A 22,888-nucleotide genomic window follows, 5' to 3' on the forward strand; every position below is an offset into this window, starting at 1 on the left:
TGCTGGAGCCCTGCCAGTCCTGGGCCAACGACATGTTTCGGATCATCTCAACAATGGATTTCTTTTATGTTGTGTCACATGTCATTCTAGTTGTTTGTTGCTTGCTTGACATGGTTCTACCGCTAACTATTCGACGTTTAGAAAGATGTTCATTGGTGGTCTGAACTGGGAGACAACTGATCGTGAGTTATATGCCAACTCTTTTTTCTTCCAAGAAATTCTCTAATTCATTTTTAGAATCACTCAAAGAGTATTTCTCGCAGTTTGGCGAGGTCCTAGAGTGCACTGTTATGAGGGATGGTGCTTCTGGTCGATCTCGAGGTTTTGGCTTCCTCACCTTCAAGGATGCACGAACTGTCAACATTGTGATGGTAAAGGAGCATTATCTTGATGGAAAAATTGTAAGTCCCGATATTCGGATTCACATTATTTCAATTCTTCTCCTCGACGCCCTTCTCAATTCCATTATCTCAAAATGACAACCCACTCACAACCCCTACAGATCGATCCAAAGCGTGCGATTCCGCGAGATGAGCAAGAGCGTACGAGTAAGATCTTCGTCGGTGGTGTATCACAAGAGGCTACCGAGCAAGATTTCAAGGAGTACTTTATGCAATTCGGTCGTGTTGTCGATGCCACTTTGATGATGGACAAAGACACCGGGAGACCACGCGGTTTCGGATTCGTCACATTCGATAGTGAGGCAGCTGTCGATGCTTGCTTAGAAATTCCCCTTGAGATTCACGGCAAGCCGATCGAGGTCAAGAAGGCTCAGCCCCGAGGCAACATGCGGGAGGAGGAGGAGGCGCGCGGCGGTGCTCGAGGAGGCCGTTGGAAGAAGGGGGCTGAAGATAACCAAGTCAGTCAGAATCAGCAAGCGCAGAGTGGGAATCAGATGGCTCCTGGTGGGATGACCCCTCAATTAATGGCACAGTACTGGCAACGTATGCAGCAGTACTTCCTTATGATGCAGCAGCAGATGGCTATGGGACGCGGTATGCCTACTCCAATGGCGGGTATGAACCCAGCCATGATGCAACAGATGGCTCAGATGCAGCAAATGCAAGCAATGCAGCAGCAGATGCAAGGAAACCGAAGCCAGAGTCCCCAGAGCCCTGGAAATGCGATGGGTGGTATGCAAGGCATGAACCCGGCGATGATGCAGCAGATGCAACAAATGCAACAAATGCAAATGCAGGGCGGCATGGGCGGTGGTGCCGGTATGGGAGGTGGATTTGCTGGAAGTGGAGGAAGCAATCCCGGTGGACGAGTTGGCACGCCGGGCTACAATGCCTACGAGCAACAGATGTTCGAGCAGCAGAAGTACGAGCAGCAACAGATGCGACGAGCCACACGCGAGCAGTCCCAGTACTCGCAAGGTGGATATGGTATGAGTGGCAGTGGAGGACCGACTTCTTGGGAGGGCATGTATGATGATGTTCCGCAACCTAACGTTGCTCCCACTACCGGTGGGGGTGGGGGTGGTGGTGGACGTGGTGGGTTCCAGAAGGGCGGAAGCAACAGAGGCTCAGCACCACCAGACCCTGCGAAGGCACCACCAGCCAACGCTCCAACGGGACCTAAGAATGCCGGAAAGCCCGGTGCGAATTATCGTGGTGGAGGCCGGGGTGGTCAACGAGGCTTCCATCCATATGCCCGGGGCTAATCTTATTACTTGGGAAGGAAATGATGCGTTTGTTTGTTTCTGGGGGATAAAAAGGTTGACATTGAGTGTATGTTTCCGCCTGGGTTTTTATGATGCACTGCGAATCTTGGGCCTACTCGGATGGATGGGCTCATGGATGGTCGACCATCTCACTTATTTTCTGCGTTGTATTATGGCTTTGGGAACCGCAAATGAACCCAGCAGATGAACTGCACGAATAGAGATTGCGCTTTTACAACATGAGTTTTTAAACTGACCAGTGCCTTTAATCATAATTTCGTGAACCCCTCCTTCGGGGGTTGTAGCCAGTTCCTCTCATCGTAAACTGCCCCCTCGCCCTCAATGACATGGAACGTATAAATGATCCTCCCCTTCTGGCTAACATTCTTCTCACTCTTATGCAACAAATTACCATGAATCAGCACCAAGCTCCCCGCCTTAACCTCCCCCAACTTATACTCTCCCTCCACACTACCCACACCATATTCCTTCCCTAGCGGAAACCTCCTGCCCTCATTTTCCACAAACTCCGTACCCTTCCCATCCCTCTTCCTCACAAACCTCTTCCCCACCTCGGCCGTCCTATGGCTCCCGGGGAGAAAACTCAGACAGCCATTCTCCACCGTCGCGTCTTCAAGCGCGTACCAGAAGCCCACCGCCGATGGCGGGTCCGTGTACAGGAAGGTCGAGTCCTGGTGCGGCGGCACGGCGCCGCCAATCTCAGGCTGCTTGCAGATGACCATGCTCTGTAGGCACTGCGGGGCGCGGAAGCCGAGGGAGCGGGCGATGGCGCCGGGCGAGTGCGCGGATGTTGGCGAGAGGAGAGCCGCGAAGGGAGGAGAGAGCGCGTGGAGATAATGCCCGATCTTGTTGATGGCTTTGGATTTGGGTTTGGTGAGGTTGCCGGCGCTGTCGAATGCGTCTGGAAGGAGGGGCGTTAGAAATTGATGGGTGGGGGTTTTGGGGGGTTGGGGGATATATCATCACCTTCTTCGAAGAAGAATCGGATCTTGTCACCGCTGGATAGGAAGTAATCGTCTCCTACATGTTCGCTTTTCTCACCGGTGGAGAATTTGGTCATAGGATGGTCTTCGAGGGGGAAGTTCTCGAGGAGGGACTGCGTTTCTGTAAGGAGGGATGTGACGGTTTCAGGGTCAAGAGCGTCGGGAATGATGAGATAGCCATCGCGCTCAAAGGTTGCCACCTGCTCCTTTGAGAGGCCATTCTGTTTTGTTGAGGGAGGGTCTGGAGAGGTACGTGAGGGAGCCATTGTTGGGTTCATACGAAGTGAAGTGGGCTGAAGTGATAGGAGGTTGAAAGAAGACGAGAGGGATTGTGGGGAATTGGAGCTTATCAGATTACCCCTCGACGATAAGAGGTCCCACTACGCCAGAACAGGGGAAACCAATGAAGAAAAGCAATTATGCCAGTTGTCAGATATCTTAATGTACTATGTTATTGCCCATTTTATGTTCCTCACTACTCATTTGGTAATTAGTGACCCGGAAAGGTTATAAAAATGTATATACGACGGTACTTCGACAATTTGACCGTCTGCTCTCTCGATTATTGATATCAGTCTCAGTAATTGAGATCCTACTCGAATTAACATTATATAAAATATGTTCCGTATCATTCTTCGGGAGCACCAATGCTCTCCAGCTCATTAGATTCATACAACCACCAGATGTAGTGATATCATGCAATGGCGACCTCCGCCAACCAAAAGAAACCAACAAGCCAACCAAAAATGCCCAAACGCCTAGAATGCACGCTGTGTTCCCTTCCCTACCCAAATCAATCCACATAACGTTCGCTTGGAATAAGCTCATATCCATCTTCCGGCGCAAAGATGAAGGCTGAAGCAGAGATAAATATAGCTGTGACGACGCAGATACACCAGCTAACTGTGCAGAGAATCCAGCCCTCAGACAATTTCCAGCCCACGAAAAAGCGGTCATCAGTATCGAACAGGTATGACTATACGGAATTAGCCAAGGAGCGCTCGACTCCACGGAGAGATACATACCACAATAGCCATAGCTGCGCACTGGAGAATGCCAACCAGCATCAGCATGAAGCTTAATACCTTCCAGCCCGTCTCCCTCTTCTGCTTCCCACCCGTGATGAGCACACAGAACGCCACCAGTGTAACCAGTTCGAAGACAGCGGCGCTTGACATCATGAATCCCACGCTCTTCCACATGGAACAGAAATACCGATCCGTGCCATGGCAATCATCATATTGTGGGAAATGTTGGCAACTGCCATCACCCACCGACGAGCAGCTCCTATGCAAACCCAGAGTCTTTGTGAATTTGCCTGTAGGCGAGTCGATCTCGTAGCTTAGCCAGTTCGGGATGAAGATCGAGGCAAAGGTCATGGCGGTTGCTGGGGAGAATCATCAGTATTACTTTGGTGAGGTGGAGAGGGGAAGCATGGGGTGGCGAATGGGGTGAATCGACGTACCAGCGACGAATGCGACCAGCGCGGTGGAATAGACTGCAACTCTTGTCATCTTGACCGCCTGACTTGTCTTTGTTTCAAGCTTTGGTATGTGCCAGTCTCCGGAAAAAAAGAAATTATTAATTGTGTTTCTTCGACGAAGTGCGCGGCGATATATAGAGGACCTTGTGTTTTGGCGAGGGGGCGAGCTTGCTTTATTATTTAAGCCGCTGCCTGGGCGCTGCAGAGAGCCGTATGGGGTAGATTGGTTAGATTACGACATGACCGCGCGGGCAAAAAATGACGCAAAAACGCGGTGAGCAGAGATGCAAAGAGAATGTCGTGCAGAAAGCCCAATCGTGATGAGAACCGCAAAACAAAGCGGCGTTGAGGCATATTTCTCCTCATCTGTTGATGAGATTCTGAAAATGGCTCAATTGCTCAACGGCCTGAGATCCCGGCGGTGGCGTCCGGGGATGCATATGCAGTGCAAACCCCCAATCGGTGTTCACGAGGCACATCCTCCAGTTACAAGATAACAATCTGAGTCTGCATTGGGCCTTCTTATTGGTTTGTCAATTCGTTGTGTTTAGATTTCGCTATCTGATCTGCCTCTCGTATCTCTAACGGGGTATCATCTGGCAAATCGTGCAGTCACCATAAAACGCTCGTACCATGATGGATGGGTGAAACCAGAATATCCAAGCCAGGGCCGGTATTTCAAAGCGGTTCATCCTCCCCAGTCTATCCTAGAGCTTTTCCACATCTAAACCCAGATCCAGGATGAGGATATCCACCCCCTCTAGGGCGTCGAGTCCTTAGAGGAGCATTGACCCCCCTAAACCCCTCGCTTACTGACTGCCGCTATCATCACTCTCATCGCTCTCCTCTTCAGAACTAGTCTCTTCCTGCTCGTCCTCAGAGGAAGACTCCGACTCTGATGAGCTGCTGGAAGAACTAGAAGAAGTGTCCTCAGGGCGCTTAGCGTCCGTGTCCGATTCCGAATCGTCTGAATCCGAACTGCTATCGTCTGAGGAACTACTCTCGTCCGAAGAACTGGTATCCGAAACCTCAGTCAAGGTGCGCTGCTTTCGTCTCCTGGCGACCTTCTGCGTCGAGCCGTCGTTCATTCGGAGTCGCTTCTGGCTGTCGTTATCGCCAGCGACTTCTTCAGGGTAGGTCAGTCCGCTGGTGCTTGGGGTTGCCCGTGCTTCTGCCTCGGCGGGAGAGGCTCCTGCTCCTAGCTCAGCAAGTATCTGCTCCGCCCTGGTTCTCTTCGCTACTCGTTCCTTCATTGCATAATCTGATAAACCCAGCAGAAGCCCCTCTTCATAGCCCATCTTGGACGAAGCATCGATCTGAGTCATGGTCGCAATATACTCCTTGCAGCAGTTTTCGTACTCTTGCTGTCTCTTCTCTTGGTCTTTCTGCTGGCGCTCCTTCTTCTCCTCTGGAGTCTCTGTATTGCGAGATCCTCTAGAATCCATATCGGGAAATCCAGCAGCTCCCTCTTCTTGATCTTTGACTTTGATTGACAGAGCTGTGTCTCGTAATCTGGTTCTAACTCCGCCCTGTAGACCCCTAATGTATGCGTAAACAAGATGTATGTGATCTGACGGTATGATGTTGAGGTCGAAGATGTGTTTGAGAAGGTGGTTTTGGTGGTTCTTGTTGAATTTCCAATTGGCTCGATCTTCGTGATACTGTCTGAGATATGCCAGAAATGGGCGGGGAGGGGTTGCTGTAGGCTTGACAATCTTTGACTGCTTTGATTTCTTCTTGGGGGTATCCTTAGTCTCTGCCGTCTCTGCTTTTGGCTTCTTGACCCGCTTTACTCGTCTCTCTTTTTCATCAATTTCCGTATTAAATTGTTCTTCGACTTTAGGCGGTTCTGGTGTAGCAAAAGCTTGACCCGATGTGCTGAACTGGAAAGTAGGATCCCGTGATTTCTGCTCTGTAACCCAAGCATTGAATAGCTGTTTGATGCTGTCTCCGTCCTCAACCTTTGTCTCTGGCGTGAACGTAACAGACTTCTTCCTGGTGAGTTTAGGAGTAATTGGTTCAGCAGAGGGCTCCGTATGTTTCCTCTTCTTCACTTTCTTAGCTGGCAATGTATCTTCAGACTCATTCTTCCTCTTGGTGATAGGAGTCCCAGAGGCTGTATTAGAGGTGGAAGTGGCAGAAGGCATGGTGAATTAAATGTCTCCAGGCTGGTAAAATACCTACACACGAGAGATATAGATGTTATATCCCCAGGCAGATGTTAACCCAGTGTTTGCGTTGCTCTCGTGCGCTAAGTTGACTTTTTTCGATTTTTATCTTATCGAAGATTGTGTACAGTCCATTTTTGGCGAAAATATTGACCGTTGCACGAACATACCTTTTCGTTTGCCGTAGCGAGTTCCAGGCACAAGCGCGTCGTCAACTTGAAGCTTCGAGCTCACAGCTTTCTGTCGACCCTGTCTGCAACACCTTACACACCTCTCTGATATTCCGTCCTCCGCCCTCCATCTTTCCTTACACCCCATCCCCTCCAGTTGAACAAGCAAGAAGCAAACCAGACTATCCTCGCCACTCACGATGTCGGGTAAGTCGACCCTCTTGGGAGCTCCAACAACCATATGGACCACAGCTGATCAGAATCCTTGAAAAGGCAGCGCAGGTTACGACAGACATATCACCATCTTCTCAGATTCGGGAAGGTTATACCAAGTTGGTGCGCAAATACACCCGCGCTCACAGGCCATGAGCTTCTATGTGGTCTTAAGCCTAGAGCCTCATGGTCTTTCGTCATGGGAACGACTATAGCTGACAGCTTATATACAAACAGAGTATGCCTTCAAAGCTATTACTGCTGCGAATATCATGTCAGTTGGGGTGAAAGGAAAGGACTGTGCTGTCGTGTTATCACAAAAGAAGGTCCCAGTAAGACATCACCAATTGTGCCTCTGTTTCAAGAACGCTGCTAAGACACTGATTCGACATAGGACAAGCTCATCGATCCATCATCCGTTTCCCACATCTTCCAACTGTCGCCTTCCGTAGGCTGTGTTATGACAGGCTCCATTGCAGATGCCAGAGCATTTGCCCAGAGAGCTATTGGCGAAGCCGCTGAGTTCAGATACAAGTTTGGATACGAGATGCCCTGTGATGCGCTGGCCAAGAGAATTGCCAATATCAGTCAGGTCTACACCCAAAGAGTAAGCTTGAATCAGTCTGGTTGATGCTCAATCTCTCTCGGTACTGACGATCCACAGGCTTACATGCGACCGTACGGTGTTGCCACCACATTGATATCCCTGGACTCCGAGTTTGGACCTCAACTTTACAAGTGTGATCCAGCGGGATACTATACGGGGTATAAGGCTACGGCTTCAGGTCCCAAGCAGCAGGAGGCGTTCAATCATCTGGAGAAGAAGCTCAAGAACAAGGACTGTGCAGATGGCACCTGGGAGGATGTAGTGGAGCTTGGCATTACCACATTGAGCACAGTTCTCAGCGTGGATTTCAAGAAGGGCGAATTAGAGATCGCGGTCGTGGGTGGTCCGAGAACGGATGGGAAGGAGGGGACCGACCCTGGGTTTAGGATTTTGACGGAGGACGAGATCGACGAGAGACTGCAAGCGATAGCAGAGAAGGACTGATTTCGTTCAAGATGGGCATGATATCGAGGAGAGATGATCAGCATTCGGAGTCACCGACGAGCGGCGGTTCCCACGAAATACTCTGGAGTGTATGAGGATAGGAAGGGTCGGCGTAGAGAGTTGTTAATATTGTGACATTAGATTCGAATTGCCACAACGGTCAGAAATTCTACACAGCCCTGATGTGGCGCGCCCTGAGATTTCCAAGGTGGGACCAAGCAGGAGGGGCCAGCCTTACACGTAAGTTACACAGGAGAAGAACTTGACTTGATACTAGGTACGCAGGGGCAGAAGTGACAGAAAAGACTGGCAAGCCGGAATAGGGCAATGCACAATGCACAATCACAGAGACGCGCTGGAGATGCGACGGACCGTAGCTTTTGCTGTGGCGCAGTCGAGGGCACTTTACCGCAACCAGCCATCATCCCCGTCGTCAGATATTCAGCTGTGCCTAGCGGCGGGAACGCCATATGTATGTCGGACTGTCCCTCTCCCTCTGTCTTTCGTTCTCCCGGACTACTCGCGATATGCCTCCAATTGGTCCCAGCACAGCTAGCCAGCCCACAGCTGCCCCCTTTCACTGTGGTTCCGCAGTGGTCTTCGGGTTCCCTCGTGCCAAGTGTCGCTCAACGGGCCTACGCCAGGGGTCTCCACGCACGGTGGCTTGCGCAAGGAACGCTGAAGCGAAGGCCCCTCAAAAACCTGTGCGACTAAGAGGCTCTCCCGCCCTTTACATATCCTGAAGATGCAAGTTTCCTTTTTACCTCCCAGCTCGGTAGGGTTTGTAGTTTTAAGCTCGCCCACGGTTGATCCAAAATAGGATTCTCCTGTGGGGCAACACTGGCATTTCTCATCGTGAAGCGGCTCCAATACCCTCTAGTGGTGGGTATCTGATGGATGTGGAGTAGCAGCCGCACAAATGGGCCCCCTATGACGGAGAATTATTGAACGTGGAGGATGACAATGGTAAATTTTTTGAAAGTTCATAAACCTCCCGGATGCTTCCCTTTTTTGAAATATCTTCAACGGTCTCTTCTCTCTAGTCAATTCATTCACTCATTACTTTTCATTCCGGCACCTGCTTCTCATCGTCTTTTTCTCCCTAAGATCAAAGCCAACCACTCATTCCAATGGCAGACGGACGTGAGTCTTACTATTCCTATTCCTATCTTTCTCTTATACTCCCTCTTTCCTGTCCTTGTTTTGCGCTATCAAATGAGTGAGTGCCTGATCCGCGTGACAGTTAATGAACAGCGGGCTGCGCGGGTCGCAGAGCTGCTCTCGGATTTCCGGGTTCTCCAGCATTACATTGCCGCGGCTCCAGTAGATCCTCAAGATCAGGACGACTACTACGCAGAAGGCTGGGTCGCCCTACGACAATGTTATACCGATGGCCAACATGTCTTGAACTCCGCCGCCGAGACTCGAGTCCCAAGAGCGCGAGGCGGCCCCGAGGAGCAAGCAAAAGCCGAGCTGCAGCAGTACGTATAGAGCAGATCTTGAGCTTTGTAACCAATGTTAAGTGGTGATTAGGGTCCTGCCCGATGCTTACGCGCGCCGCCATGAAGCTCAGAAGATCTACCTCCGTCAAGCCGCAGCGCAGCGATGGATTGACTGGAGAGATCAGATTTTGCAAGGCCAGAGGCCCCATGCAGGACATTCTGAGCAACTAGCGGCCTGTGATGCGCAATTGGAAGCTGTAAGTAGTGTTGAAGACCCGGGTCCCAGTTGGGATTCCAGGTTCCTTTCAAGGTCATCGGATCTAATTGAAAGCAGGAACTCGCAGCCATCACAGACGACTCGGTTTACGCTGATATGAGGAATTCGGACTATCAGATGGGGCGCTGGACGCTCGAGGATCCGAGCTTACGACAAATCCAGCAATGGATCAGAGCCAGGCGCTGATTGATTCAGCGTCTGGATTAATGGGATCAAGAGGATACGACTGATGAGAAAAGTTAAATGTAGGTATTGCATTGCAAGGAGCAAGGGAAAAGCATGGATGGTATTGGATCATACCCGGGAGTATCAGGGGCACACTCGGTTACATTCTTCTGCCTGTCCTAGCGACTGGGCGCATTACTTTTTCTTTTCTGTTATGGGAGGGACATTGCCAGGTGCATTTGTCTCTCATAATAATTCTATGTTTATCTTCGTCTGTCTACTAGCATTAATGGCATAGAAGATGGAATAAGATACACAGTGTGTTTGAAACGATCTCCAGTTCAGCCAGACTTGCTGTGAACACATAACGCTATCCCACACAATGACAATGTCATTCCAATCCAAGTATCTACAACGGTCAGTCCGATCCTCAAGAATTCTGAGTAGGGAGAGCTTCTTACCTCTACTAATAACTTTCCTCTCAACCCACCATTCCCCAATGACAGTGAAGAGAAATGCCATCGAGTTAGTAATCGGAACCGTCAAGCTCAGTTCTGAGACCCGCATTAGCAAGCGGCTCTTCCCAGCGCAGCCGCGCATGCCCTCCAAATCTCAGATCCACAATCCCGGCGCCGTCTTGGGAATAAAAGCTACGCAAGCTAGATGCAAAAAAAAAAAAAGAAAAAAGCAATAGCAAAAAGAAAACCAACGAAACTCACCGGCTTTCCCGATCAGCAAAAAGAACCAAATGCTGCCAGTCAGGTTGATGACCAGCGGCACGGCATACCTCGGATTCCTCAAGAGATCGACGACGCCAAAGAAGGCCCCGTAAAGCTTACTCTTCAGCCAGCTCCCCTTCACTGAGGGGGTGTCCAGTATCGGGTGCGGCGGTGGTTTGTGCGTGCGTGCCGCGGCGCGCATGAAGGGCGTTGTGAAGCCCCATGCCAGACCGATGAGGAGGAAGCCGAGCACGTAGCGGATGACGGAGGGCGCCGGCTCTTCGGCGGGTGCAGCAGAGTCCATGATAGATGCCGGTTCTAGGAGGAGAGGGTGATTGAGATATGGTCCTGGAGTTGAGTCTCAGAGTTGAGTCTTGGAGCTGCAGTTGGCAGTTGGAGTTGGAGTTGGACTTGGAAGAGAAGCGTCCTCACGTGCGTGACGCGGCAGCGGAGAGGGCGGCTCGGGCCTCTTTATGTATCACGTGACTATAGTCACATGCAATACCTTAGCTATATGTAAGGTACCGGATAGGGGTTTAGGGGCTCTTGCAAATCTACTTCAGCTTGATTGGTCTCTTCTTTACGACGTTCTCCCTTAAAGGGCCAGTTCTCTCTCTTGAAAACCATTCGACCATTTACGGTGAATCGTGGTACGGCCCCTGAAGCCAGCAGTGACCAGCCCCACAGGAGATCGAACACCAGCCACACTAATAAACTGGGGACGATAGCCGAGGTGATCCTGATTAGGGCTAGCGCATCTAATTTTAACCCACCAGCCTCCCTCCATCTTTTCATCGTAATCGTAAATCGGCTAATCGTAAATCCGGCCGTGACGTGCCCGCCGTGGGGTGGAAATGCCAAGTTGATGCCAAACGGAGCATTCGAGGTGGAGAGGAAAAAGAAAAGAAATCAAGGGTCTCCTTGCGTTGTCATCATTTGATTGAGCTGGATAAGCAAACAATATCGGGTATATGCTGCGTACGCGTGCTGAGGACGTTGTTTGCGCGTTCTTGGCACGCCCGCTCTACGCGAAGACTCCAGCCTCTTCAGTTACGAGTCGTATGTTGTGTAAATAAACCTTCAGCCACCATTTTGGAAACTTATCGTTGCGTTTCCTCCTTCATCCACTCTCTGCTCTCTCTTTACTCTCTCTTCTCCACTCTTCACTTTCTTTTGCATGCTCTCGATGATGTGTTAGCTGCTATCCTTGAACATTTCAACTCAACCCTCACGGCTTCGCCAATGCGCATTGAGCGCTTCGACGTCCAACAACAGATCACGTCACCCCCAAGCTCCTACCACAACAACAAAGCCTTTATGACCTTGCGGAACAATGGCGACAAAGGTCAAGCTCAATGGCTTCCATGGGGTGCATGCGGCTGGGATTTACTCCGACATGACCGTTGATGGTCCCGAAATTGGAACACTGGTGGTTATTGTTGATCGCGCAAAGAACCTGCCCAACAGGAAGACAATTGGGAAGCAGGATCCATATTGCGCTGCTAGGCTGGGCAAGGAAGCAAAAAAGACGGAAACCGATCGCAGAGGAGGGCAAACCCCAAGATGGTAAGAGAATTGCGGCCAGGTAATTGCTCGCGCCGGTCGCTAACGGGCTTCCCAGGGATCAAGAGCTACGATTCACAGTACACGACTCGCCGGATTACTACCAGTTGAAGGTGTCGGTGTTTAACGATGATAAGAAAACCGAGATAATTGGAGAGACTTGGGTCAATCTGCGCGAGGTCATCGTCCCAGGCGGGGGACAGAATGACCTGTGGCATAACCTGAATTGCAAAGGCAAATACGCCGGGGAGATCAGAATCGAAATCACGTACTACGACACTCGGCCAAAGCAGGAGAAGCCTGAAAAGGTAAAGCAGGCCAGTGCGAATGCTATGGAAGCTGGACATAGGGATAGTCTCAGGGGTCCCAGACAACCCAAACCTAGCATCAAGCGGAGGCCTTTGCCATCAGATCCAGTTACTGGTGCTCCGCCACCTGAACCGGTCGAGCAGACACCACAGCGATCCTATCAACAACCTAATTCAATCCCTGAGCAGTCACCACAACGATCCTATCAGCAGTCTACCGCTATCCCTGAGCATGTCCAAACACCACCACGAGGATACCAGCCGCCAGGCTACGGACCCAATCAGTCTCCTCTACAGAGTATAGAGTACAGCACACCACCACAACGTATTCCTCAACCGCAGGGTTATGGAAGTAATCAGAACATGAGTGGATATGGGACATCTCCCGGAATGCTTGGGGTCTCCCCAACTGCACAGGAATTGCCTGATGATGGATTCGAAGTTTACGGCCATCCCCCTAGGGATGACTACACGCAAGCACATGGAATGATCGGTTACGGCGGCGAGGAAGAAAGCGTGGATCCACGCTACAGGTACGACACCAGCCAGCCCCCGTACGAGGTGCCAGAACCAGAGGAGTTTATTGCTCCACCAAGCCCTGAAGGGCCGCCGCCGCCTCCTCCAGCTCATCGAAGTAGAAATGCGATCCAGCATGTTAGTTCCACACCTGCCATGACCTCCCATGCCAGCTACGATTTCCCCTCGGATCCGAGACCCCAAAATCAATACGAAACACCGCCACGCGACATGCATCGTCAATCGATGCCTACATACTCACGTCCTGATCTCTATCAAGCCTACAGTCCTTCAGCCAACGATCAATTTCGACAGGCTGCTGATGGATATGGCTATGATCAACCACAACCTCGACATCACTCATCATATAATAGTAATTATGGGTCAATGCAGCCCACGGTTGAAGATGCACCTCCAACCCCAGCACCTGGCAGTTACTCGGGACATCGTGACATTGGATCACGTGCTCCGCAATATGATTTAGTAAGATACGATCCTGCTGCATCTCCTACGCCTCTTAATCTGAGTCGACGTGGAAGTGCTGCACCTGGAAGTAATGGCGTTGCGGCCGGTCAGAGTGCCCAATACTCTGGCAATTCGAACGGATACGGATCCAATTCATCATTCAGAGACCCTATATCCTCGGTTTCGCCGCAAGCCTCTTATAATCCGCTTCCGCAACAAAACCAGATGCAGAGAAGACAATCCGAGGATCGAATAGGCAGGTCCTCAGACGCCTACAGCCTACCCCAAATACCTCCAACGCTCGTACCCGGGATGGATCCTGCTATCGCGCAAGAGATCTCTGATAGGATATACGCAGAGAAGAGAGCAAGTCAAGCGCTTGTGAGTTCTCCACGTGGTAGATATGACTCGCCACAGTATCAACAATCTCGGCCTCACCCTCTCTCATACCATGAAGCCACAGCGCCTCCTGCGGCCCCTGCGCCAGCATACGACGATCATCAAAGCCGCTATGGAGCTGGATCAACCGCACCGCTTGTCAAACCTCGAGCGATTTCTCCAGATCCTCGGACCCCCGCTCGGAAATCTGTCAGTCCATCTCCAGGGCCTGCCCCGAATGAGAGAAGACTATCTGGCGTTCCATTTGGCCCCGATTCATACAACGCCCTGAATCCAGCTCTGGCTGATTCAGCACCATCCCCCTCACTCAGCGGGAGATATGACTCCAAACAGGTGGATCAGGATGAGAAAATCATTACTTACGACGGCAGAGAAATCGATCCTAGTGATCATATCCCAGAATCGAACTATGCACCGCTTCATGAAACAAAGGGGCCAAAATATGCTTCTCAACTACCAGATCGCAACTATCGACCTCCGCCTAGCTCAACAACAGGGCGTAAACAACTTAGACTGGCTGGACGACCCCACTCGATGTCTGCGTCCTCGCCTATCTATATGAACAACAATCCACCAGATCCCACGACCCCGACCGCTCGTAATCGTTTGCAAAAGAAATCGAACCGGATGTCGGCCCAACCAGCCTCGTACTCAAGTCCTTTGGCGCCTATCACGCCTTATCAAGACAACACATACGCCCCCGGAAGTCTCCCGAGGCAAAATCCAGGCGAGTACTCAAACGAGAATTACGCACCACAGAGTTACGGGAGCAGCCCCGGATACCGTGGTTCTCCTGGGGGGCCTCCTCCCCCTGCAAAAGTCCCTATTGGCTCGTATACGCAACCTCCGCAGGCGAATGGTGGCGATCCATGGGCACTATTGGAGGAGATCAAGAATATCGATCTGGGCACAGGGCGGGCGAGACGGAGAGGATAACGAACGCGTCATGGTTTTAACGTTGAACGTTTTCTTTTTTTACATTCTGCATTTTCTATCTATCCTGCTTTGCTTCGAGGGCTGTGGCTGTGGGTTATATACGGAACCTGTGGACGGTGGATGGGGAATACAGGCCTCCGATTGAATATCAAGGAGATGTGGTTTTGGCGTTTGATATGGTTGGATGGGTGGATGGGTGGTTGGACACAAGGGGGGAAGGAAAACCAAGAGTATGCCCCGTAGGGGCCTGTATGTAGTTATAGATTCAGAGACGAATGCAATGGCTATTCATCTGTTATTCAATCTTGATCGCTGGTTTCTGTGAATTGGGTTTGAGAGGGAGGTTGGATATAAAGCAATGAAGGGTTCGACACAGCTGCTTGGAGAGATGATTTGATGATAACAGGCACTTTATGCTAGAGGACAGTACTATAACGTATAGCAATATGTAACAAGGCTACTCGAATAACTAGGTATCTCTTGTACTTTGAGGGACGAAGATATCGCTCACACACTATCCAAACCACCACACATCACGCTTTTCTAACCGCAACCTCCTGAATACTAAAAAAGAAAAGAGAGAAAGTATTTACTGTATACAAACACAAACAGCGCCCATCTTAATAAGGCATATTCAAAAGGCTAAGGAATAATGGTATAGCTTTCACGTAAGGTAGTCTTATAGACAATAGCCACAGGACAAAAATATAGCTTCTTGCAAACAACAAAAAGGATGGAAAGAGATGCAAAAAAAAGAAAACATACAACAGTAGGGATTCGCTGATCGTCACCGACTCAACTACTAGTCTACCGATCTGAAGCTTGAGTATGCCAGAGCGGACGGGATGGCCTGTTGTCCTCAGTCTGTGGTCGTATGTGACAGAGTTTACCCTATTTGAATGGATATTGACGGGATTGTGGTAGTAAGAGAAATAAAAATAAAAGCAAAAAAAAAAGCAAAAATAGACATACAACAGCAGGTATTCGCTGGTGGTCACCCACCCAACTACTAATCTGCCGATCTAAGGCTTATGTATGGCAGAGCGGACGGGATGCCCAGTTTTCCTTAGTCTGTGGTCGTATGTGACAGTTTTCCTCTTATTTGAACTGATATCAATCGGTTGAGATATCGTAAGAAACAAAGTTGCAAGCACTTGCAAGCAAGCTTCTCGTTTTGCGGAAGGGTGTTGGACCGGAATCAAGGCAATAAAGATTCCAGACAGTAAAGATTTCCTGTGTCTTCTAACTTCACGAGGATACTCTGCAGTTCTTTGGATTTCGATGTAAGGAAGTGGAAACTTCACTGGTTCATTACACAGCAAGCAAAGATGGGCTTCCAATAAAGCAACTCCCTAGAAGACTTTCAATAGTGGATAGCAATTTGAGTATTTTGAATGCAAACATAGAAAAGATTCCTTTCATCTCTCGGAAGTAGAGTAGCAAAGCTCGTTGGGTGAATATGGCTCATTCAGCGATGTCTGAGACGAGGAACCTCTTTCCTTTACACCACAACCGCAGGCAAGCGGTAGTCCCTTAGTCTTCTCCGTAGCCTTGCTGCAGACACTCTTCATTCTGCCCCTCCATTATAAGACTGGACATTGGCGCCACTGCCCGCGGAAACCTCGAGATCCCGTCCTCTGTCGCCGGTAGAACCTGGATGATTTGGAGGGCTCTTCGAATTTCGACACTCTGTGGTAGAAAATTGATTACTATCCGAGTGTACGTGGGGAATGTCAAGGAAGTGAATGTCAATGGAGTCAAGGGAGTCAAAAGAGGGCCATAGTTGAGTTTGTTTGGAACTTTGGAGTAAGGCCAAGGTATTCCATGGTGCATATCAAAAGTCCTGATTCTTACATAATATCCGCAAGGCTGTACCTGGATCTGCGGTTAAGGTACCTAAGGTAAGTGCAAAACTCCCCGGTTAGCCTACGCCCTAACTACAATTTGCCTAACCTAGCCTCGTACCTACCTACCTTATATTGTCGAATAACCTCAGCCCCTTCTCAATGCCTCTTTCAACGACAACGAGTGGCCGTCACTTCAGTTGCATTGCTCATAGTAAGTCATAGCCAACACTATCAAATATGAATTGCTGATTTCAGCGCTCCTGCATCTCCGGCAGGACCGAGGGGTTGTCCCCAAGCAAACGAGCGTCCGTCACCCAGAATAATCAAACCGAACATCACAGAGAACGATACGTAGGGGAAGCTTCGGGCTGCGAGACTTTGGGACAGCAAAAACGAAGATGGCTATTGAGCCCCATACTTTCGATCCGGACGGCGATGTACTCCTTCTTCTTTCAAAACCTCCTCCACAAAAAGCGCAAAACGGGGCAAGGGATTCTGATGATGATGCCAGGATTGCTAAGATTCCTAAGAAGGAAGCAGCACACACGAATGAAACATTGGAGGTAATTGCAGATGGCGACCAGGATGTCGCAGCGTCAGACAACACGACTGTGGTAACCAAACCTGTAATTGAAAAGGAGCCATGCATCGATATTCATTTGCTTGCTTCCTCAAGGCACTTGATGCTAGCATCACCAGTATTCAAAGCCATGTTAAAGAACGGAAATTTTAAGGAAGGCCAGGCACTTCAGTCCACAGGAAGGGTCGAGATACCACTTCCTGATGATGATGCACCCACACTCATTCTCTTGTTGAATATTATACATGGGAGGACTCGCAGAGTACCGAGTAATGTGGATCTATCACAACTGGCCAAAGTTGCATTTATGACCGACAAGTATCAAATGTACGAAGCCGTTGAACTGTATACGGATTTTTGGTTTGACAAATTGTTGCCAAGCCTTCCTGAAGTCTACAACGACGACACTGTGACGGAGGTAATGGCATGGCTTGGGATTACCTATGCGTTAGGACATGAGGATCAATTTAAACATATCACAAAGTTGTTGCAGCGCTATGGAGACGACAGAATAGAAGATAACATGGAAGGCATTCCCGTCTCACAATCAGTTATTGGTAAAATGCCCCTAGCCTCACCCCTATTCCGAGTTAACCGATCCTCAGATGCTCTTAAATCGCAACGTATTAAAGCACTATCTGCGATCTATGCTTCTATCGACCAGAGCATTAAATTGTATCAAGGGCCTCAGCTTCGCTGCCAGTATTGCCACTGGCAGTCGAGGTCAAGGTGCGATTCGTTGGCGCTAGGCTCACTCATGAAGAACTCAATATCGGCAAAAATTTGGCCACCACCAAGTCCACCTTACGAAGGAGTTCGAATTGGGGACCTCGTAGACACGATCTCGCACCTGCAAATCATGTCATCGTGCGAGATAAATAAGCGGTCAGCCGCTAGAGATATGGAAAAGTCGATAAAAACGGAATCCAACTTGATTGCCGACACGCTTGGTCTTGATCTTAACGAATTTATGGTCTTAGTGGAGGATGGAAAGGAGATGGAGAAGGAGATAAAGTGAAGTGTGCCATGGTTTAGGAGAAATGTATAATAAAACGACATATAACCTGCTGAAAGGCAAGCAGCAAAAGGTCTAGTGGAATTTAATTCTTATATGTACCGATAGATAGACTACTACTATCAGAAAATGAATAGGATACTCAGCAAGCCACTAATCTCATGTCCAAGAGTGACCCATCAGTGCCTCATCTCAACAAGCATTCTCGAGATACGGCCACTCTAGCTATGAACAATAAATATCACGATATTTCAAAAATCCCTCCCGATAGATCTGGCGCGCGAATGATCTTATTCTAATTCTTAAAAGACCATTTAGATTTCTACTCTCTACTATTCATACCCATATAAAATAAAATTTCTTCCATCTCACCTCTTCTAGATCCCGCCTATATTCATTAGTATCTAAATCCCTTAACCTCAACACCCCCCCCTTCTCCTTCAAAGCCTCGAAGTTTCACCTTCAATTCCTGATCAAGATCCCATCTCCATACTCACGAAACATCCCCAACACCCCCCCCCCCAACCCCCCAAAAAAAAACCTCAGTAGATTTCACCCCTTCCTCCTCCAGAGTTTTAGATATATTTAGCTAGCTAGTATTTATTACAAGATGGCGGAAGAAGGATCACTCGTTAACCAGGTATTTATGTTTGTATACCTAGATAAAGTAGGATAAGTTTATTATTGTTATTATTATAGTGAAATGATATGGATTAACTAGGTAAGCTAAATAAGGTAAGGGATGGTAAGGTAGGTAGGTAGGTAGGTAGGTATGTGTTCATGGAATCGTAGGGTTATTTACCTAGTGAACTGTTGTTTTGTATAAGGGGTTTGGGGGAATATGGATATGGATATTGATATGGATATATGTAGATATTATTATGATGGTTGATTAGTTGATTAGTTGAGTAGATATGAGATTAAGTACGGTGAGAGAGTACCTAGGTAGGTAAGGGTAGGAGCTTGGGATTCTCATGTAAGACATTATATTATATTAATTTATCATATGTATGGCTGCTGTTTCTTCCTAAAGCTAGCTTTTGCTTGTGGGTGTTTGATTTCAGGCGTGTCCCTTCCTCCTTCTTCTTGCTGAGTGGCCTGCCTGCCTGTCTTGGGGCCTATCTAGTCTCGGACCCGAACTTCTTTCTTCTCGTTTGATGGTGGTGTCAAGAATGGGTGTTGATGAGTGGTGTGCCCTTTCTTATTAATAGACCTTCGTGTGGTTTTGTTTGGGCTCTGCGTGGACTTTTGAGACTTTTGATCTCCCCGAGAGAGTTGTCTGATCCATCTAAAGACCACCAACATATCCCCTCTCCACACCCCCCCAGCCAGTAAATCTTCCACCTCTTTATCTTCCACCTCTTAATCATAGCTCACTCACTTAATCTCCCCTCCCTTCACGAATTCGTATGTCCCATCGTATCTCCCGCGCCGCGCTGCGGCTGCCCAACCACACGACTCGCCTGCCCCCCCGCCCTCTCACCGTCCAAGCGCACATCCTCGAACGGGATCTCGCTCAACGGCATCTTGCCATCCGCGACCATGCCCTCCTCCTCATCTGGCATGCCGCCCGCTAACCTGTGATGCTGCGCCGGGACCACCTCTTCGTATCGCGGGGGTGCATCGCCCGGCTGCGGCGCCGTCGCCATCAAGGGATTGCCTTCCAACGACGACGACGACGTATAGTGCAGAGGATGCAATGGGACGGCCGCGGGGGGATCGTGCAGTCGCTGGTGCTGCAGCCGCGCGCGCCGCCGCCGGTGGTGGTAGTACCATAAGACGAAGAGGAGGACGAGCACGCTGAAGAGCACGGCGCATGCGATTATGGCGTGGTGCCGGCTGAACCCGAGATGGGTCCAGGAACTGGAGCTGCTGGGCGGGTCTTCTGGGGAGGGGGGCGAAGCTTCGTTGTTCGTGGCGGGGAATGAGGAGGATTCCATGGCAGTTCAATTCAGGTGGAATGTCAAGATTTGGTTCGAGGGTGGGAGAGAGAGAGAGAGAGAGAGGATTATTTATTGCAAGCAATGGTTAGGAAAGGAAAGGAGAGAAAAGAAGCTCAACAGGAATTAGGAATTATGTAGATGGACATTCCCGCGTCCGTGCTACGCTGTACGGCTGAGGGGGCGAGGCGCAGTCGAGAGCTGTCGTGTGCCTCTCTGATAGTACCGCAGCCACTTCATTTATTTCATTTCATTTCATTTCCGATGTTTCGTTTCCTCGTATTTGTCGAGCGGTGGGGAGGGGATTGTGGAGGAAAGAAACAAAAGGAAGAGAGAAATGCAAGAATACACCTTACCTTATCAAGTGTTATAAGGGTCTTCGGACGGTCGAATGGCTATCCAAATGTTTGACTATCCATGTAACCGGGCTTGCCAGAACACCATGACTTGACCATTTCTGATCATCTTGTTTTGTAGACAGTATAAGGACAGTTATTTAAGCGAGGATACTCATTCTGGATAAAATAGTACAAACCAGGCTTTTAGCTTTTATATCGACATGGGGCCCCAGATTCGCGTTCTCTTCCTCCATCTACCCGCTGTCAAATCCGCTCTCCCGTCCCTTTCGGAGCATTGACTTGGTTCCCCCGACTTACAGACAGATTGCGCGCTATTGTCACATGAGGGGAGTGGTCCCGCGCGACGATACCTCATTCATTCTATCATATATCACATTGTTCACGTCTACCCAGTGTTATATACACATCCGGACTTTCGCGGTATCTATCAAAGCACCCTCATTCAACCCATCACACGCCTCTCGCAGTCCCTCACCACTCGCTGTTTACATCTCATCCTTGGCATCAGCCTCGTCGATGGTCGCGCTCAGCGGTCCCTTCTTAACCATCAGAGACATGATCTCGTACAGCGCATCGGCTGCGGCCATGGTCGTGTGCTCGGCGTTGGTGTCGTAGGCCGGGGCCACCTCAACAACATCCGCAGCGATGATGTTCATGCCTTCCAGACCACGGATGATGGTGCGGAGCTCGCGAGTAGACCAGCCGCCAGTCTCGGGGGTACCGGTCGCAGGTGCGACTGTCATGCTTCATCAGTAAAACCGTACCGCGGATGAGAAGGGGAGAGGCAGCACTCACAGGCTGGGTCAAGAGTATCGATGTCGAGAGAGAGGTACACGGGCCGAGTGGTCCCCACGCGGTCTCGGATCTTCTTGATGATGCCGTCCAGGCCGATGGTGTCAACCTCGCGGGCCTCCACGATCTCGAAGCCACAGTATCCGTCGTTCTCGTAGTCGCTGGGCCCGCTCAGGGTGGTGCGGATACCGGCGTGGATGTTGGTGTCGTTGGCGAGCAGGCCTTCTTGCGCAGCGTGGTAGAAGTAGGTACCATGGTTGATGCTAGCCACTTGGCTAGGGGCTCCACCAAAGACCTTGGGCTTCCAGGTGTCGAGATGGGAGTCGAAGTGGATGACGGAGACAGGACCGTAAGCACGGTTGATGGAGCGGAGGAGGGGGAGGGTGATGGTGTGGTCTCCGCCGAGGGTGATCACTCGGGGAAGTGTCTTTCCGTTCTTTGCTGGGCCCTTCTTCTTGGCGTCGGTCGCTGGCGCGCGAGACAGGATGGAGTTGTGCCCCTCTTCAATCTGGTGGAGAGCCCATGTGTTGTCGTATCTGCGATCCCTATGTCAGAAGAGCCTCCTGATATGAATGTGAGTTGGGACGTACGAGGTGACTGGGATATCTCCGCAGTCGATGACGGTAGCCCAGCTGTTGAAGGGATTGGTGTCCAACGGGACGTTGTAACCTCCGCTAAAGCCAACCCTACGTGAGCCTGTGATTGCGGATTGGGTCATCAGCTTCTGTGCTGTGGGAACATACTATAAATTGAGACGGCGAGAACCTTGACGGATCCCTGAAGGACCGAAACGAGCGCCTGGTCGGTAGGAGGTTCCTGTGTCGAATGGAGCACCTGCAAATCATTGTTAGCTTCAGCTACGAGACACCTTGAGGGCTACCTTGGGGTTGTTATAAAGGCTTGGGGGACGCACCGATGAAAGCAATGTCATACTTCACGTCGTCCGAGGCCAAACATGGGAAGTATGGCAGACGACCGAAGGTCGAGATACCAGAGAAAACAGAGTCGGCCTGTTGATTGTCGGTCAGTGCAGATTCCCCGGGACGTTTCTTTAGTCTACCGACATACCTGAGTTCCGCCATCACCTGGAAGGGTATTGTACCACAAGGCCTTGTGAGGCCCGGCAATGGGCAACTGGTGTTCGTGGTCGCCGTGCGCAAGGGCACTGCCAGCCAAGAGGGCAACGGTGAGGATGTCGGCGAGCATGATTGCTAGTTGTGCGATTAGGCTGTTGAGAAAAGAAGAGGTGGAGGAAGGACGTCTTTATGAGGGGACGGTGCTGGCAAGACTTCACATTTCAAAAAGGATCGACTGTTACTGGCGTCAGTGGTGTGACTGCTGGCGGCAATGTTGCAGGCATATGAATGTGTAATGGAGTGGTAGTATCTTGATAACCTTATCCTGCTGGCTCCGGGGCAGTCCTGACAGCAGCCATTATAATTACCCTATCTGGCCGTCGACCTGCAATGCGGATTACTTGAGACGATTTCAAACGAAACGGCCGGCCACGGTCTCGCAACCGCTCATCCTTTTATGTCAAAGGTCCGGTAAGATATGACGGTTCCTGAGTCCAAAACTTGAAGAGGCGCTTTCGTCCTTGGGCACAAGATATGGGCCGGGGGTGGGACAGATAAAGAAGAAGGCGGGGATATTATTGGCATTATCAGTAAGTAAGGTTATTAGCATTGCATAGACGTACAAGAAAGAGGCCGTGATATGACAAGTAGTGAAGTGATGAATAATAATGGAGATTCATAGAAACCAGGAGGGCTAATTTGGAGGAGGCACATTTTGTTTTAGTCATGAGTGT

General features: G+C 50.0%; 12 protein-coding genes across 12 annotated transcripts; 5 read left to right on the forward strand and 7 right to left on the reverse strand.

Annotated features, from left to right (window-relative positions):
- Positions 1–145: 145 nt before the first annotated feature.
- On the forward strand, positions 146–1,666 carry M430DRAFT_14795 (hypothetical protein; the record flags this gene model as incomplete). The annotated part of the gene is made up of 3 exons (XM_024863098.1): positions 146–182; positions 238–401; positions 503–1,666. 3 exons carry the CDS (start codon positions 146–148, stop codon positions 1,664–1,666), a joined length of 1,365 nt encoding a protein of 454 aa, XP_024725050.1.
- Positions 1,667–1,935: 269 nt separating this feature from the next.
- Positions 1,936–2,936, reverse strand: M430DRAFT_93902 (hypothetical protein; the record flags this gene model as incomplete). The annotated part of the gene is made up of 2 exons (XM_024869797.1): positions 1,936–2,588; positions 2,654–2,936. The coding sequence occupies 2 exons, from the start codon at positions 2,934–2,936 to the stop codon at positions 1,936–1,938; spliced, it is 936 nt and encodes a 311-aa protein (XP_024725051.1).
- Positions 2,937–3,463: 527 nt separating this feature from the next.
- Positions 3,464–4,313, reverse strand: M430DRAFT_62768 (hypothetical protein; the record flags this gene model as incomplete). The annotated part of the gene is made up of 3 exons (XM_024869012.1): positions 4,136–4,313; positions 3,696–4,057; positions 3,464–3,646 (listed from the first exon to the last, which is right to left on the reverse strand). The coding sequence occupies exons 1-3, from the start codon at positions 4,182–4,184 to the stop codon at positions 3,464–3,466; spliced, it is 594 nt and encodes a 197-aa protein (XP_024725052.1). The 5' UTR covers positions 4,185–4,313.
- Positions 4,314–4,806: 493 nt separating this feature from the next.
- On the reverse strand, positions 4,807–6,502 carry M430DRAFT_155231 (hypothetical protein). Its single transcript, XM_024863274.1, has one exon. The coding sequence runs from the start codon at positions 6,298–6,300 to the stop codon at positions 4,963–4,965; it is 1,338 nt and encodes a 445-aa protein (XP_024725053.1). The 5' UTR covers positions 6,301–6,502; the 3' UTR covers positions 4,807–4,962.
- Positions 6,503–6,640: 138 nt separating this feature from the next.
- M430DRAFT_38297 (hypothetical protein) lies at positions 6,641–7,844 on the forward strand. Its single transcript, XM_024867232.1, has 5 exons — positions 6,641–6,698; positions 6,765–6,827; positions 6,942–7,036; positions 7,099–7,311; positions 7,369–7,844. The coding sequence occupies exons 1-5, from the start codon at positions 6,692–6,694 to the stop codon at positions 7,753–7,755; spliced, it is 765 nt and encodes a 254-aa protein (XP_024725054.1). The 5' UTR covers positions 6,641–6,691; the 3' UTR covers positions 7,756–7,844.
- Positions 7,845–7,873: 29 nt separating this feature from the next.
- On the reverse strand, positions 7,874–8,210 carry M430DRAFT_155266 (hypothetical protein). Its single transcript, XM_024863275.1, has one exon. The coding sequence runs from the start codon at positions 8,178–8,180 to the stop codon at positions 8,001–8,003; it is 180 nt and encodes a 59-aa protein (XP_024725055.1). The 5' UTR covers positions 8,181–8,210; the 3' UTR covers positions 7,874–8,000.
- A 675-nt stretch (positions 8,211–8,885) lies between these two features.
- M430DRAFT_55038 (hypothetical protein) lies at positions 8,886–9,862 on the forward strand (the record flags this gene model as incomplete). The annotated part of the gene is made up of 4 exons (XM_024868514.1): positions 8,886–8,898; positions 8,999–9,236; positions 9,289–9,454; positions 9,532–9,862. 4 exons carry the CDS (start codon positions 8,886–8,888, stop codon positions 9,658–9,660), a joined length of 546 nt encoding a protein of 181 aa, XP_024725056.1. The 3' UTR covers positions 9,661–9,862.
- On the reverse strand, positions 9,856–10,769 carry M430DRAFT_55039 (hypothetical protein). The gene is made up of 3 exons (XM_024868515.1): positions 10,359–10,769; positions 10,101–10,193; positions 9,856–10,048 (listed from the first exon to the last, which is right to left on the reverse strand). Exons 1-3 carry the CDS (start codon positions 10,660–10,662, stop codon positions 9,981–9,983), a joined length of 465 nt encoding a protein of 154 aa, XP_024725057.1. The 5' UTR covers positions 10,663–10,769; the 3' UTR covers positions 9,856–9,980.
- A 681-nt stretch (positions 10,770–11,450) lies between these two features.
- Positions 11,451–14,545, forward strand: M430DRAFT_38300 (hypothetical protein; the record flags this gene model as incomplete). The annotated part of the gene is made up of 2 exons (XM_024867233.1): positions 11,451–11,924; positions 11,980–14,545. Exons 1-2 carry the CDS (start codon positions 11,692–11,694, stop codon positions 14,543–14,545), a joined length of 2,799 nt encoding a protein of 932 aa, XP_024725058.1. The 5' UTR covers positions 11,451–11,691.
- Positions 14,546–16,578: 2,033 nt separating this feature from the next.
- On the forward strand, positions 16,579–18,138 carry M430DRAFT_62772 (hypothetical protein). Its single transcript, XM_024869013.1, has 2 exons — positions 16,579–17,529; positions 17,578–18,138. The coding sequence occupies exons 1-2, from the start codon at positions 16,791–16,793 to the stop codon at positions 17,988–17,990; spliced, it is 1,152 nt and encodes a 383-aa protein (XP_024725059.1). The 5' UTR covers positions 16,579–16,790; the 3' UTR covers positions 17,991–18,138.
- Positions 18,139–18,958: 820 nt separating this feature from the next.
- M430DRAFT_32233 (hypothetical protein) lies at positions 18,959–20,154 on the reverse strand. The gene has a single exon (XM_024866126.1). It carries the CDS (start codon positions 19,925–19,927, stop codon positions 19,385–19,387), a length of 543 nt encoding a protein of 180 aa, XP_024725060.1. The 5' UTR covers positions 19,928–20,154; the 3' UTR covers positions 18,959–19,384.
- Positions 20,155–20,771: 617 nt separating this feature from the next.
- M430DRAFT_131175 (hypothetical protein) lies at positions 20,772–22,509 on the reverse strand (the record flags this gene model as incomplete). The annotated part of the gene is made up of 6 exons (XM_024862177.1): positions 22,147–22,509; positions 21,992–22,088; positions 21,822–21,912; positions 21,669–21,752; positions 21,082–21,614; positions 20,772–21,022 (listed from the first exon to the last, which is right to left on the reverse strand). The coding sequence occupies exons 1-6, from the start codon at positions 22,282–22,284 to the stop codon at positions 20,772–20,774; spliced, it is 1,194 nt and encodes a 397-aa protein (XP_024725061.1). The 5' UTR covers positions 22,285–22,509.
- Between the last annotated feature and the right edge of the window lie 379 nt (positions 22,510–22,888).

Source organism: Amorphotheca resinae (assembly GCF_003019875.1).
Source record: "Amorphotheca resinae ATCC 22711 unplaced genomic scaffold M430scaffold_1, whole genome shotgun sequence".
In the NCBI taxonomy this organism is placed as follows: domain Eukaryota; kingdom Fungi; phylum Ascomycota; class Leotiomycetes; order Helotiales; family Amorphothecaceae; genus Amorphotheca; species Amorphotheca resinae.

Bases quoted from the DNA above. Each gene is read 5' to 3' on its own strand.
- M430DRAFT_155231 (XM_024863274.1), bottom strand. From the start codon at position 6,300: ATGCCTTCTGCCACTTCCACCTCTAATACAGCCTCTGGGACTCCTATC.
- M430DRAFT_62772 (XM_024869013.1), top strand. From the start codon at position 16,791: ATGGCTATTGAGCCCCATACTTTCGATCCGGACGGCGATGTACTCCTT. The intron at 17,530-17,577 runs GTAAAATGCCCC...ACCGATCCTCAG, and splicing joins CGTCTCACAATCAGTTATTG to ATGCTCTTAAATCGCAACGT.
- M430DRAFT_38297 (XM_024867232.1), top strand. The intron at 7,037-7,098 runs GTAAGACATCAC...GATTCGACATAG, and splicing joins TATCACAAAAGAAGGTCCCA to GACAAGCTCATCGATCCATC. The intron at 7,312-7,368 runs GTAAGCTTGAAT...GACGATCCACAG, and splicing joins GTCAGGTCTACACCCAAAGA to GCTTACATGCGACCGTACGG.
- M430DRAFT_155266 (XM_024863275.1), bottom strand. From the start codon at position 8,180: ATGATGGCTGGTTGCGGTAAAGTGCCCTCGACTGCGCCACAGCAAAAG.
- M430DRAFT_32233 (XM_024866126.1), bottom strand. From the start codon at position 19,927: ATGGAATCCTCCTCATTCCCCGCCACGAACAACGAAGCTTCGCCCCCC.
- M430DRAFT_55039 (XM_024868515.1), bottom strand. From the start codon at position 10,662: ATGGACTCTGCTGCACCCGCCGAAGAGCCGGCGCCCTCCGTCATCCGC. The intron at 10,194-10,358 runs GTGAGTTTCGTT...TGCGGGTCTCAG, and splicing joins TTTGCTGATCGGGAAAGCCG to AACTGAGCTTGACGGTTCCG. The intron at 10,049-10,100 runs GTAAGAAGCTCT...TGACCGTTGTAG, and splicing joins GAGGAAAGTTATTAGTAGAG to ATACTTGGATTGGAATGACA.